Raw genomic sequence first — 13,104 nt, 5'->3', positions numbered from 1 at the left:
AGCAGTGCAATATGAGTCCTAAGCATCCCAGAATCAACACAGAAAGTCATAAAGTCAAACATAACTTTTAAAAACACCAGTATAGGCTCATGAGGCCCTGACGGTAATAAAAACTACATTTCCGCAAAAATTGCGTCACTTCCGGTTTCGGGCAGGTCATGGCGGACATGCGATAGTTCGCGCTGACGTCTATTCCAACGTAGGAAGTGTTATGAACAGCTGATCGGATCGGCAAGGCGTGTTTCTGGAATATTATGTTTTTGTTGCTGCAAGCGCTTTTTATGCAGTTTTTGCAAAGCTTTATGTGGAAGGAAACTGTGACCGAGGACAAGCTGATGGCATAAGATGTAAGTACAACTCCTCCAGTTTCATATGCAAAAAAAATTATTGCGCTAGCTCACATGGTTGCAGAGCTACCGGGATTTTAAAGTAGTTGCACAAAACGGAGCGTGCCCGCTCCGATCGGTTTTAAAGGGTTAACAGGATATTTTAGAGGGTAAAAACGTCTGCTGAGAATAGAGGACTTGGAATGCCAATATCCTATCTGCTCCTCTGAGGAAAGACTGCTATTATATATATATATATATATATATATATATATATATATATATATATACATATATATATATATATATAAAAAAAACACCCAGCACGCCCCTGCGGGCGGTTTATCCTTCAAGCTCGGGTCCTCTACCAGAGGCCTGGGAGCTTGAGGGTCCTGCGCAGTATCTTAGCTGTTCCCAGGACTGCGCTCTTCTGGACAGAGATCTCCGATGTTATTCCCGGGATCTGCTGGAGCCACTCGCCTAGCTTGGGAGTCACCGCACCTAGTGCTCCGATTACCACGGGGACCACCGTTACCTTCACCCTCCACATCCTCTCGAGCTCTTCTCTGAGCCCTTGGTATTTCTCCAGCTTCTCGTGTTCCTTCTTCCTGATATTGCTGTCATTCGGAACCGCTACATCGATCACTACGGCCGTCTTCTTCTGTTTGTCTACCACCACTATGTCCGGTTGGTTAGCCACCACCATTTTGTCCGTCTGTATCTGGAAGTCCCACAGGATCTTAGCTCGGTCATTCTCCACCACCCTTGGGGGCATCTCCCATTTTGACCTCGGGACTTCCAGGTTATACTCGGCACAGATGTTTCTGTACACTATGCCGGCCACTTGGTTATGGCGTTCCATGTATGCCTTGCCTGCTAGCATCTTGCACCCTGCTGTTATGTGCTGGATTGTCTCTGGGGCATCTTTACACAGCCTGCACCTGGGGTCTTGCCTGGTGTGATAGACCCCAGACTCTATGGATCTTGTGCTCAGAGCTTGTTCTTGTGCTGCCATGATTAGTGCCTCTGTGCTGTCTTTCAGTCCAGCTTTGTCCAGCCACTGGTAGGATTTCTGGATATCAGCCACCTCCTCTATCTGCCGGTGGTACATACCGTGCAGGGGCCTGTCCTTATATATATATATATATATACACACTGAATAGGATATTATTTGTTTCCTATGACCTTCATTGGTGTCTGAACAGGACAAGCAAGCCTAGATTTTACCTGCATGGAAAGGGTTTGAACATTAAACCAGGTGAGGATGTCCAAGACTGTTTTATAGAATAGATACATACCTTTCAGGTCAATCACATACACTCTCAGCGTTTTTAGCAAGTACACGTTTTGAGTGCATGCATGAACATGAAGTAGAATTTACCAGTAGTTGTTTGCTTTGTATAACAAGCTACTGAACAGTTTGGGGGGCATTTCATACTCTTATTGTCTCAATATAAATACATTGTACATGTACGTATAAAGCATATACCTTTACAGCAAGACTTAAGAAACGTAGAAATCTTATAATGAATCAGGAAAAATGCCATTATTATGGATAAAGGACCTTGTCGGGAAATGGAAAGCTCCTTTACTGAATTAACAACACACACACACACTCACACTTTGAATGTACATGCTGACCCCATTCATCATTGTCCTAATTACAGGCCAAGCAGATTGCAGTCAATAGTATTGACTGGCCCTGCAGACGCTGCAGGTTACAGTGGCTCTGAGCTCTTTATTGTCCTTGCTGTCCCCAAAAATCTTTCGCTAAGAAGAAAGAGGACAGAGACGTCTATCTGGCAAAAAGTCATCTGCTGGAAAGCAAATAATTCAAGGAAGCTGCATAGCTCAAGGGAGAAAATGCAGATAACATATAGAAAGGGCTTGTCAAGGTTTTGAGTCCCCAACCCAGAATTTTGAGTTTTCTTGGGCTTTAAATTTTTTTTTACTTTTTGGTTTTGTTCTTAGTTATTTATTGTTTATATCAGATTTTCTTCTTCTTTCGGAACTCGAGTCTTAGCTCTTTGTTCCAGTTTATGTTTCCATTAGTATAGTTTAGCTGGACAACATGAATTTTCAAAATCTTATTACATTTAAATGTAAAGGTAATAGTGGGGTGGCTGTAGCTCAGGAGGTAGAGCAGGTCACCTACTGACCAGTTCAATCCCTGGTTAGGAAGCACTCAAAGTTTAGAAGAAAGTGAATGTGGCATGTTGTATAGAGCGCTTTGAGTACTTTGAGAGAGTAGAAAAGCGCTCTATAAAAATAATGTAAGGTAAAGACCCAACAATAATATAGAGAAAACCAACAATCATAAGAGCATGTGGCAACAGTGGGAAGAAAAAACTTCCTTTTAACAGGAAGAAACCTACGGCAGAACTAGGCTCAGGGAGGGGCGGGGCCATCTGAGTTCAAGGTGAGGGTGGGAGCCAGAGATAAATAATAACTTGTGATTAAATGCAGAGTGGTCTGTAAACGCATAGAAAGTGAAAAGAGATGAGTAAAGACAAAACTCCCAAAATAACTGAAGCAGTTCAGTCAGTAAGCTTTTAGTTTTAGGACAATGTTATGCAGAACTTCCTTTTCACCCATTTGGTAATCCACTGATGAAAACGAAAAGTATGCGTCTTGATATATAATCTGGCCATTTTAACCTTTTCCTAATTCATCATCGCTAAAATCCCCGTATGTATAATATCTTTTTTTTAATATGACTGAAGTCCTTTGCAGTGCTACTGAAAAATAGAGGACAAAGTGAAGCTGCATTCCTTCCTGTGCCAGCAAAGCATTCCAGAGTAGGATTTCAAAAGCTGCTCCAGTAATTAATCACATTAACAGCAACAACAACAACATAACAAGTGTTATAACTCTGACACAAATTCACAAAACATCTTTCTATTACTTGCTTGGGGCTATAAAAACTCTAGAAATATGTTAATTTTAATTAAAAATCAACATGCTAGAGTAACAGGTTCAAGATCTTGAGAATTTGCTTTTATGCCTAACCTTATATACATAACCATAACTTATAGACATCATGGCTCTGATGTCTATAAGCATGCAACTCAGAAACATGTATGCATTAGAGTCCAGTGCATATGGCCTGCAATGGCTAGGGGTTCATTCACTGCCAAGAGCCATGATTAATGCACAGACACTGTGAGAAGACCAACACGGGGTCCCAATCTGTAACCTCAAGGGAGGTAACCTAGTTCTGCTGGGGATAGTGAAAGAGGTAATAGAAACTTTATATTTTTCTTTAGACCTCCCTCATAGACCTAAAATCCTGAGACGCTCACATGGCTGTGCAGACACAAATCTGAGTAATCAAACTGATTCTCTGTAAAAATAAGAGAGAACAATCATTATCTATGTATTTTGTGCATGCATATAAAAACATGGGATTGTTTTAACAGATTTCTGGGCTTTGACTGCTTTCTGGAAACAGAGAAGCACAGTTACACGTGTAACCTCGTTTATGGACGCCTAATCTGAAGGCTAAGAGAGACTCAAGTTACAGTTTGGATTAACGTTACTTGCTGTACAAGCCGTCAACGTCATATTTTTTAATTTTTTACAAAATTGACATGAATGCAGCAAAATAAAAATAAAAGACCTGCCGAGCAACTTTACAAAAATCCTTTTTAATCCTGTGAAATTTAACCAGCTAAAAGTCAGATTGGGTCATATTAAGATATATGGAGAAAATACTTTGAAAACATTTACAAAATGTTCAGCATGCAACTCAGCATGATCTCGCTCTCTTCCTGTTCTTGTCACATTAAAAAAATAGAAAATGCGGTTTCCACTGTAAATTGATAGAATAGTGTATAACTATGATTTCCTAGTGATAAGCAAGAGTGAGATAGTTTTACCCTCTCTGTTTACCCACTGTGTGACAGTGGCTCTCAGAGAGTTGAGTCAGTGGACACAATATAAACTATGTGATGGAGGCCTTTGTGTTTAAATGTATCCATTTACCAGTTGATTTCATTCATTTTCTAGAGGCTGACATGTCCGTTGTTTTACGTGTGTTGAGTGTGATCTTTTTCATAGTACCAGGGCTCTTTCTGGTCTATTCTTGACTTGATGTGACACAGGTTAAAAATATACTTCAGTGATAACCAAACTCAACCTAATAACGACCACATACAGCTTCACCAATCCAAACTATCCATCTGCCAAAGTTGGTGTTCTTGTTCAAAAAACCCATTCACCAATTCAAAAAATAGAAAGTGACTTCTAATTCAGCCTTGCAGCTTGAAGTACAGGTGATTCAGTCAAATAGAACCTGTATTAATGGCACTGTTTCATTATAACTAAAGTTCACGTATGATTGAGTTTGACATCTTGAACTATACTGTATATCCTCTTGCTTAAAACGAAAATAAAGGTAAAGGTAAACTATGCAGAGTTGGAGATGTCTGTCAGTGTCCATTTTTATCTATGGTGTTAAGGTGGATGGTTAAAAAGGCATTATATCTAGAAAGTGGACGCCTTATGACTTGGACATACAAGACAGGACAGCTATACATCACATATTGAAAGTCTCAGAGGAGGGCCTGACCCAATTAGACTGACCTTATTTAGTTGGCAATGCTGTTGAGTCTGCGCAGTGTGGAAACAATATTTGTGAACCAACGAGATTAGTATGTGTGTGTTTATGAGGTGGGAGTGTTGTCCCACTGCGTCTTCACATCACTGTAGTTAACGAGGCACAAACAGGTCAGAACTGGTTTAACGCTGGCCCAGCTAACGATCATTTTCTCTCTTTGAACTTAATTAGTTGATGAGGAGCAGCTGCGTTGGCCTTGTAAGTTTCAAAGCCTCAAAATTAGGCTGAGTGGTGGTCACAATCCTGACACTTTGGCACACATGTTCATATGCACTGTATTTGTCAGATGCTTTTCTAAAGACGTGCAAACGTATGGGCCTCTTTTATAAACAGAATCACAGATAAAAGCAGGAACACAAGTCTAATACCATCTTCAGCTATGTAAACACTCTTAATTAATCATTTGCATGTAAAATGCTGCTTGCAACAGTTATTAGACAAGGGAACAGAAACAACAAAGAAAAATCACAATTGCACTGAATGCTCAATTGATACAGGAGTTGCATAATAGGACAAAAGGACATGTTCTGTTTGGTGGACACTTTGGTTCTGGAATTGCAATCAGGGCAAAATCTACTAAACTGAAAAATGTAACTCACACTATCATGTCTTTGGTTTCAGAGCAAAGGGCTGCGGCAAGAGGTAAAGGAAAAAGTAAATGGTTTGACTACAAATGCATCAGCAAGGTACCTCAACAACTAATATCAAGGCACTTCATTACAGAAATGTTACAGTAAACAGTTTACGAATAGTTAATAAGAGGGGTTTAAAGCATTTCTGCACAAGCATCACTTTTCACACCCAGAAGCTACAGCCATCGTTTACCTGCCTGAGTGCATCTATTCAACTTGGCGCACAACAACCTCTACACTCGTATGGTAACAGTGAGGCGTTGCTAACTGAGCTAAATGCAAACATCATCATGCAAGCAAGCTTACAATGACAACTGATTATGTTTTGCAGGTGTATAGCATCACCGCCATGTTGGTTGCGTGTTTTATTGTGCTAAACACAAACTATTTCTGTACGACTAATGGATATGTCATTACAAAGACAAAGCACAGAAAACATCGACTGCATCCATAATCAAGAGCCTTGGCCTATTTTTTATTCTGTAAATTGTTTACAGGCTCAAAACGAAATTAATTATTCCACCCTTGTCCTTGACTCACTTGTCTACCTGACTTCAGCATCTCTTTGTTCAAATGGCCTAATTACAGCAGCGTGACTAAGACTAATATGAAGATAAAGTCTGATACCAGCTTTAAATAAAACACGGAATTTCTCATTTGGAGTTTTTACTCTGCTAAATCTATTTGCATATCTCACCAGCCTAAAAATCAGATTATACACTAGTTTGTTTTGAGTATGTTTTGAGGAATAAATGCTATGATTTCTGTTCAATGATTAGTGTAAGGCTTAACTTCTAAACTTCCGTACACAATGAAGCAATGCTTCACTTACAAATGACTAAATATGCAGAACGGTCTTTTAATCCTAGTCCGCCCATTACGATTCCATAAACAGATTACATTTGCTCATAATCAGTGTGATCTGACACTATTTGCCCATAAACAACAACAAAAATGTTTATCCCATACTGTAACTCTTGTTCAACAAGGAGGGAAGATATAACAAATTCCCTGATAGGAGGATCTAACTTCCTAACTGAGTTACTCTGTGTACCAATGCTGTAGATTTATTCCAGTGAATAATGTAATATAGACAGTGTCACTGTATCTCTGTCAAACCGACCCTAATCTTATGTGTAGATCTGGGTCACTACCCCCAAGTGTTCCCTACTGGTTTCATTAAACATTAACTGTGTCTAAGTATATTTTTATGTCTTTGCCTCTTGAAACCACAGATGAGTTCCACTTGGAGGGGAAATGAGATACAAGTCCGCTGACTTATCTCCTTCCCTCTGCTGTTATAACAGGGTTTTACAGGAGTTCTTGCTCTTTTTGATTGTTTGAGCAGATTTGTTACAGACTGAAAAAAAGACAAGGGATTTTGGGAGCTACAGATAGTGTCGGTCTCGCCATCAAGTCTCATGGTACTGACAATAAATAATAAAACGTTTAGTAAATGTAATAAATGTGGCCTTAATATGACGAAGAGAGAGTAAAATGGACAGTCAAAGAATGTAAAGAAGCTAGTTCTCACCGAGGTTACATATTGTATGTTCCGGCACAGTTTTGTCTCCCGGGGAAAGTCGGAAAGATCCAAGAAGTTGTCCACCACCACTTGGCCAATCAAATCATGGCGAGAGAACCTGTCAAAGTCGTAAATACTGAAGTGTAGCTTACGATTCGACAGATCTGCGTACGCCACAGGAAAGAGGAACACTTCATCAAAAACCGGGTTGAGTGTCTTCCGGTGCACCTTGGTCTGGTGCTTGGTTTTGCGGTCGGGCAGCAGGTAGATTTTGACGTAAGGATCAGAGGTCCCTGAGAAATCCTTGGCAGGAAGGTCCTGGGCCTTGTGGATCTTCACGATCAGCTGCTCCAGGTCAAAGTCAAACTTAAGGATAAAGTGAAGGCGCCCACAGTTAGAGGTTCTATGGCCATCTTCTGCATCTATTGAGCGCTGCTTGTAAAGTTCTGGTTTGATCCGACCCAAACCAGACAAAGACTCCTGGCGCTGGAACTGAGCAGGGTTGAAGTCGGGATTGGATAAGTTCATTTGACGACGGAAGGAGTTGTGCCTGTAACAAAGTGGTGTAATTGGAAGGTATATAAGGCAATTCAAATTATTCAGCAAATATATTCTTAAATCTTTGCATCTACTGTGTTCTCTAGCAGCTGAGGCCTGTACTACAAAGTAGGATTTTGGGTTTAACAGGCTAACTTAAGGTCTAACCCTGCGTTTTCAGTGTTACAAGATTGGTACAAATTTTCCTTGATAACTTATACTGCACATGTAAAATGTTCTGGAGGGAGTTATTTTTGAGAAATGAGAGCAAAATATAAAAAACTAAATATTGTCACCGTTCCTTAAAGATTCCAAAGATATAGTTTCACTGACAGTAATAGGTCCTGTAGTTCTGACAAACTATATACAGTCTGTTGTTCCCAGATACGCATCAATAAATATTAAAAACACCTTTATTTCTATGCTAAGGATGTCGTAGTGTAATCACAGCTGATGTGAAGCTTCACCTGGCATTAGTTGAATGAATGATGTCACGTTGGAAGTTAACATTTGGTATGAAAGAACCAACAGGGTAAGTGAAAAAGTTAAGAAAGTTAAGAAAAAGATATCCTGGATATCCCGAACTTGCTTTGTAGCACACATCCCTGATGTATACTGTCACTTTCCTAATTAAGAATCTCTGAACTCTGTCTGTCATCTGTATTTAACCTGTCAGCAACACTAAATACTGGACAACAGTTTTAAGAACTACTTACCGTACAGAAGAGGTAGGTTCAGTAATCTGTCTCTGAACCCTGTCCCTGGCCAGAGTGTGAGCATGGTTTTTCTCCACCTTAGTTTGCGTCTCCAGTGGGATGTCAGGTGATGTGTGGCTTATCTTCAAGGCCGACTCCGGGACAGGCACACCCGAAGGGGGCCCCGAAGGCTCCTTCACACAGCCATCTTCACTGTATTCCCTTTCCTCCCCGTCCACCTGCACAGCACACATCAGTGTCTGCATTACTGCATGCTATTAAAAAAATATAATGTGGGAATGCTTAGTTGGACTGTTAAATTAATTTCTTGGCTGTATTTTTAAACAGAAGTGCCTTAAACCTGAAATGCTTCCACCTCTTTAAATACTTGAGTCATTATCCTTTTTCTTATTTTAAGATAAAAAAAAATTTAAAAGACATGTACTTTTTTGAAACATGATGTGTTTCTGTTGTAGACTTATTCCTGTAGCGTGACTGCCACTAATCACGGTTAAAATGTTATAATATGAAGCTCTAAAGACTGCCCTTCTTGGAAAATAAGTAAAAAAAATAAGTGCATGGCAACAATCAAATAAAGAGATTGATATCTGCAAGGTTGTTAGCTTAGCATTAGAACTAGATGAAATAAAAAATAGGTCAAGGACAGTCCAGTAAGTCTTTCCTAAGTTTCTGGGATCTTATCATTGATGTAAAGTTGGCAGACAACCACCAAAAAAGAAGCAAATCTTTTGACTGTAGCTTTGATTGATTAAGCAAACAATTGTTTTAGCTTCCCTTTGCGCTAACATAGCTCAGACGACAAACACTCAGGATGAAATTTGTACACAATTTGAAAGTAGTGGTGGCAGTGTACTCGCACCAGTACAATGCCAAGTAGAAAACCCCAGTCAAATAGAAAATACACATTATAAAAAGGGCTTCCTGTTTGTGTGTATAATTATACATAGTTCAAATAGCACAACTGCTTGAAACAGATGCAAAACTATGTTACTAAGTTCTCTCTTTAAGGCCATTAATAGAGAACAGGACATTTTGGATCACTCTGGGTGATTAGATCTTTAGTCATGTAAAAGTTGAGTAGAGCTGGAATTATTTTAAGTGAAAAAACTCTACAGACCAAGAAGAATGATAAGGTTACACTGCCCAGTCCCAACAGCTTCAACAAGCCCAACAAAACATTCAAAAGAGCAGACTCTCAGAGACACTGCTTCTTGTACCTGTGCATGACACGTGTGCTTCTTCGTTAGCACCAATGTTAACAGGTTAGTCTCATGTGAGTTGTTTGTTTTGTAGAGATTGGATGTGACACATTTGTCAGCAAAAGTAGACCACAAACCACTTTTCATAGTCATATCTATATCATGGCAATAGCATTACATAATTTATGCTTTTCATTACATTTTTAATATCTAGAATATATAAGAAGATAGCTGTAGCCCTGAACCGTTTTATACATTACCTTGGGTATCTGCATTCTCACGCAAAAATTCCAACATAGTATAGTTAGTTATATAGTTATAGAGAAAGTTGGATGGGTTTATAAAGGGTTTTCAACTTTTCCAGCTTATCTGTCTATTGCCAATGTGCAAAAAGTACAGCAGTTGCACTGATCCCAGAACCTGGGTATTTCCATTCCATGCCACATGTGAGCTGGTGTCACACAGTGGAAATTTGTGTATATCTTGTATATGGGTTTTATTCTGATTTTTAGTGTTTATTTATGAGTGTCGTTTTATTTGCATGGTTTTATTCTGTTTCTATTGCTTTTAGTGTTTTATGTGACATGGTTTTTATCCACTGTGGACTGACTGCACATGGGCATATGTGAGTAACGCTTTCCCCACTGTCATATGCTGGGTGCAGCTGTGCTGGGAAAGGGTTGCCATGGCTATAAGCCAGGGTCTCTTCCGGGACGAGTTTTCTGGCCCCTATTTGTGTATTTGCAGGGTGCTGACGCGAGGGGATCCATGGTGGCATCGCGTGGAGGATTCCGGTGTGAAATGGAAGCTGGGCTGGGATGTGGTGGGCCCAGTGAGTGGACAAGAGAGGGGATAGGAGGCTCCTCCTCGTCGGCCTAAGACAGGGCTGGCATGGACCCAACTCATGCAAGGGAATCTCTGGCCTGCTGGTGGACCCATAATGCATCCAGGGTTGTGGGACATTACATCAGGGGATTTTAGTAAATGTAGAGAATTGTATTTTTACTAGCTTTAGCATTGGGTTTTAGCTGGGGGGGCTTTATCTGTCAATAATATTTCTATCGTGTGTGTTTTTAAGGGTGGTTTTTATTGGTGTTTTCTGGACTAGTAATAAACTGTTTCTGATCAGACCTGCTTCATCTCTGTGCCCTTGGTATCTGACTCGCTTGCTCCCCCTTGTATTTTAAAGAATCTTTCTTTTTAGCACGACATTCTGGCGCGACCGCTTTAGTGTCCCCGTTTGTTACACTGGCACAACTGTGACTATAATTGTCAAAGGTAAACTCAATGTAGAAAGACATGGCTGGCAGTAGCAGAGCTGCAGAAGCGACACTGATGGTATAGATGACACCTGCTTGCAATCAGCAGCATTTCAGTTCAGGTTATCATCGTGTACCAATTAGCTGAGCAGCTCTAAATATTGCAGTATGAGGTTGTAGTATGACCTTTAAAATGGATTTTAATTCTAATTTGGCAGTGGCTATCTAACAACATCATTACAGTTTGACAACATAAGTACAATATCAAGTATTAAACTGTGTTGTATAAGAGTTTTATATAAATTATATTCTATAAAGGCCGTATTATTTTAGGAGTAATCTTGCAGTGCAAGTAGACTGATTACATACAAAAAAGCGGCAATAAGACAAAGTGAAATACAATTTACACTGGAGATTTTTGGAGTATCTGGTTGTCGAAGATGCAGACCATATCACTGTAACAACCGGGTTGGATTTTGGCCGAATATGACGTTGGTTGCATGTGATATCCTCTTGTGACCCCTGGTTTCCTATCTGCATCTGTACTGTGAAATTCAATACTGGCAAATTCAAAGAAAAGTATTCTTTAAAAAAATGATTTTTACTGCTCCTTTCTGTTTACATGATATTCCCATTAAAACTAAATGTTGCTCATACAAGTAATTAACCCTGCTCTTCCTCCTTACCTCTGTGAGGACAGGTTGTTGGTCTCCTCCCAAGAAGTGTGCCCCCTTGAGGACATCTGGGAGGAAACGACCACTTAGTGGCACCCAGCACAGCTTCCATGAGACAAAGAGGGAGACGCTGAAGAGAGCCAGACCACAGGTGGTCACCAGCAGAGACAACAGGCTCACCGATACATCTAGAGATGGAAGAGAAAAAGGAGGCGGAGATGCTCAGCGAACGGTGAACGCAGCTTTGCCTGTGAAAAATGCTGGCACAGATAAACCAAGCTCCCTACGGAGGACAGACTGTGTTTATTAAGAATGCAAAGTTAAAGAAGAAAATATAACATTTTCTCATAGTAGGCTAAAGTTTAAGAAAAAAATATGTTTAATGAACTATCCAAAAATCCCAGCAATTAGACAGAGATACATTACCATGTTGATAAGGTGCTAAAAGGCCACATCAAAATATTCTAAACAATCTTGAAAGGGAAAAAATGATCAGGGAGAGATGACCCATTTAAATTATTACCTAATTCTAATAAATAATTATTATTAATTATAATTCTTTTTCAACAGTCATATAATCTTTCCTCTTATTAGGATGTTTTAAAAACTGAATAGATAGAAGAAAATGTGGAAAGATGTCACTCATTCTTTTTTTAAAAAATCCAAATGCACAAATCTAACAACTGACACTTTCAGTGCAACACACATAATTATAGGTGCACAATGGATGGATATTTTGCAGGTGAACAAACCAATGTATAAATAATTGCAAATAACCTACAGTCAGGAAAACATGTGCAGGAATGTGTTGTGGCCAGACACTGCCTGGTCTGTTGAATGCACAGAAACATAAGAGGGCTTTTAATTTGAAATGGTCACCGAACTGTTGAATTAGTGTTAACAGCATAATGCTGAAAAACGAGAGTTTGTCTAGTGGAGGATACATACACTGCATACACTAATCACATACTAATAATAACAAAAGCTTGCTTCAAATAAAGCCCAGCTGCCTTTGAAGCTGTAGTAAATAAAAGATGCTTTAAGAAAATACAGCTTACATAAAGTAGCGGGAGTGCCACTGAGAGCCAACGGAAGCTGCAGAAAATGTATACAGGCAAACAACTGTATACATAAGTATAAGCACAAGTGTATTATCGTATCTTATATCACATTACATGACTTGTACACATCTATGCTAACTGGTCACTTCATTAGGCACACCTAGTTAGTACCAAGTTCCCTGGTGAAACTGGCTAGTTGAGCTTTGTGACATGGTACACTGTAGTCATGAAGGAATTTACATGGTTAGCTGAATAAACAGGCAGGCTGTGGCACTGAAGTCATGCTCAGTTCGTACTAAGGGGCTCAAATTGTGCTGGGAAAATATCTGACAAACTGACCGGACTTCTGCATGAGTGAGGGGCTCTGAATATGACCCAGAAACCAAAGCACAGAAGGTTGTACAGGGTCCAAACAGCCATAACCAGGAGCATGCTTATTCAACATTTACATGTTTACGCATCTTAGAATTCAGACCGAATGTCAATGAGGAGGTTTAATGTGAAACACCTGGATTTTGGTGGGTTCCATTGTGCAAACAGAAATTGTCAAATTAGGT

General features: G+C 39.7%; 1 protein-coding gene across 1 annotated transcript in view; it reads right to left on the bottom strand.

The window, feature by feature from the left end:
• Positions 1–13,104, bottom strand: part of syt9b (synaptotagmin IXb) — a 62,385-nt gene that overhangs the window by 22,784 nt on the left and 26,497 nt on the right. Inside the window, exons 2-4 of the mRNA XM_082538585.1 lie at positions 11,499–11,674; positions 8,355–8,572; positions 7,111–7,651 (exon numbers count right to left, since the gene is read on the bottom strand). Coding sequence (XP_082394711.1) covers positions 7,111–7,651; positions 8,355–8,572; positions 11,499–11,674 — 935 coding nt within the window. The remainder of the gene's footprint in view (positions 1–7,110; positions 7,652–8,354; positions 8,573–11,498; positions 11,675–13,104) is intronic.

Source organism: Aulonocara stuartgranti (assembly GCF_965226115.1).
Source record: "Aulonocara stuartgranti genome assembly, chromosome: 7".
Taxonomy (NCBI): Eukaryota; Metazoa; Chordata; class Actinopteri; order Cichliformes; family Cichlidae; genus Aulonocara; species Aulonocara stuartgranti.
This window is presented reverse-complemented; position numbering and strand designations above follow the sequence as displayed.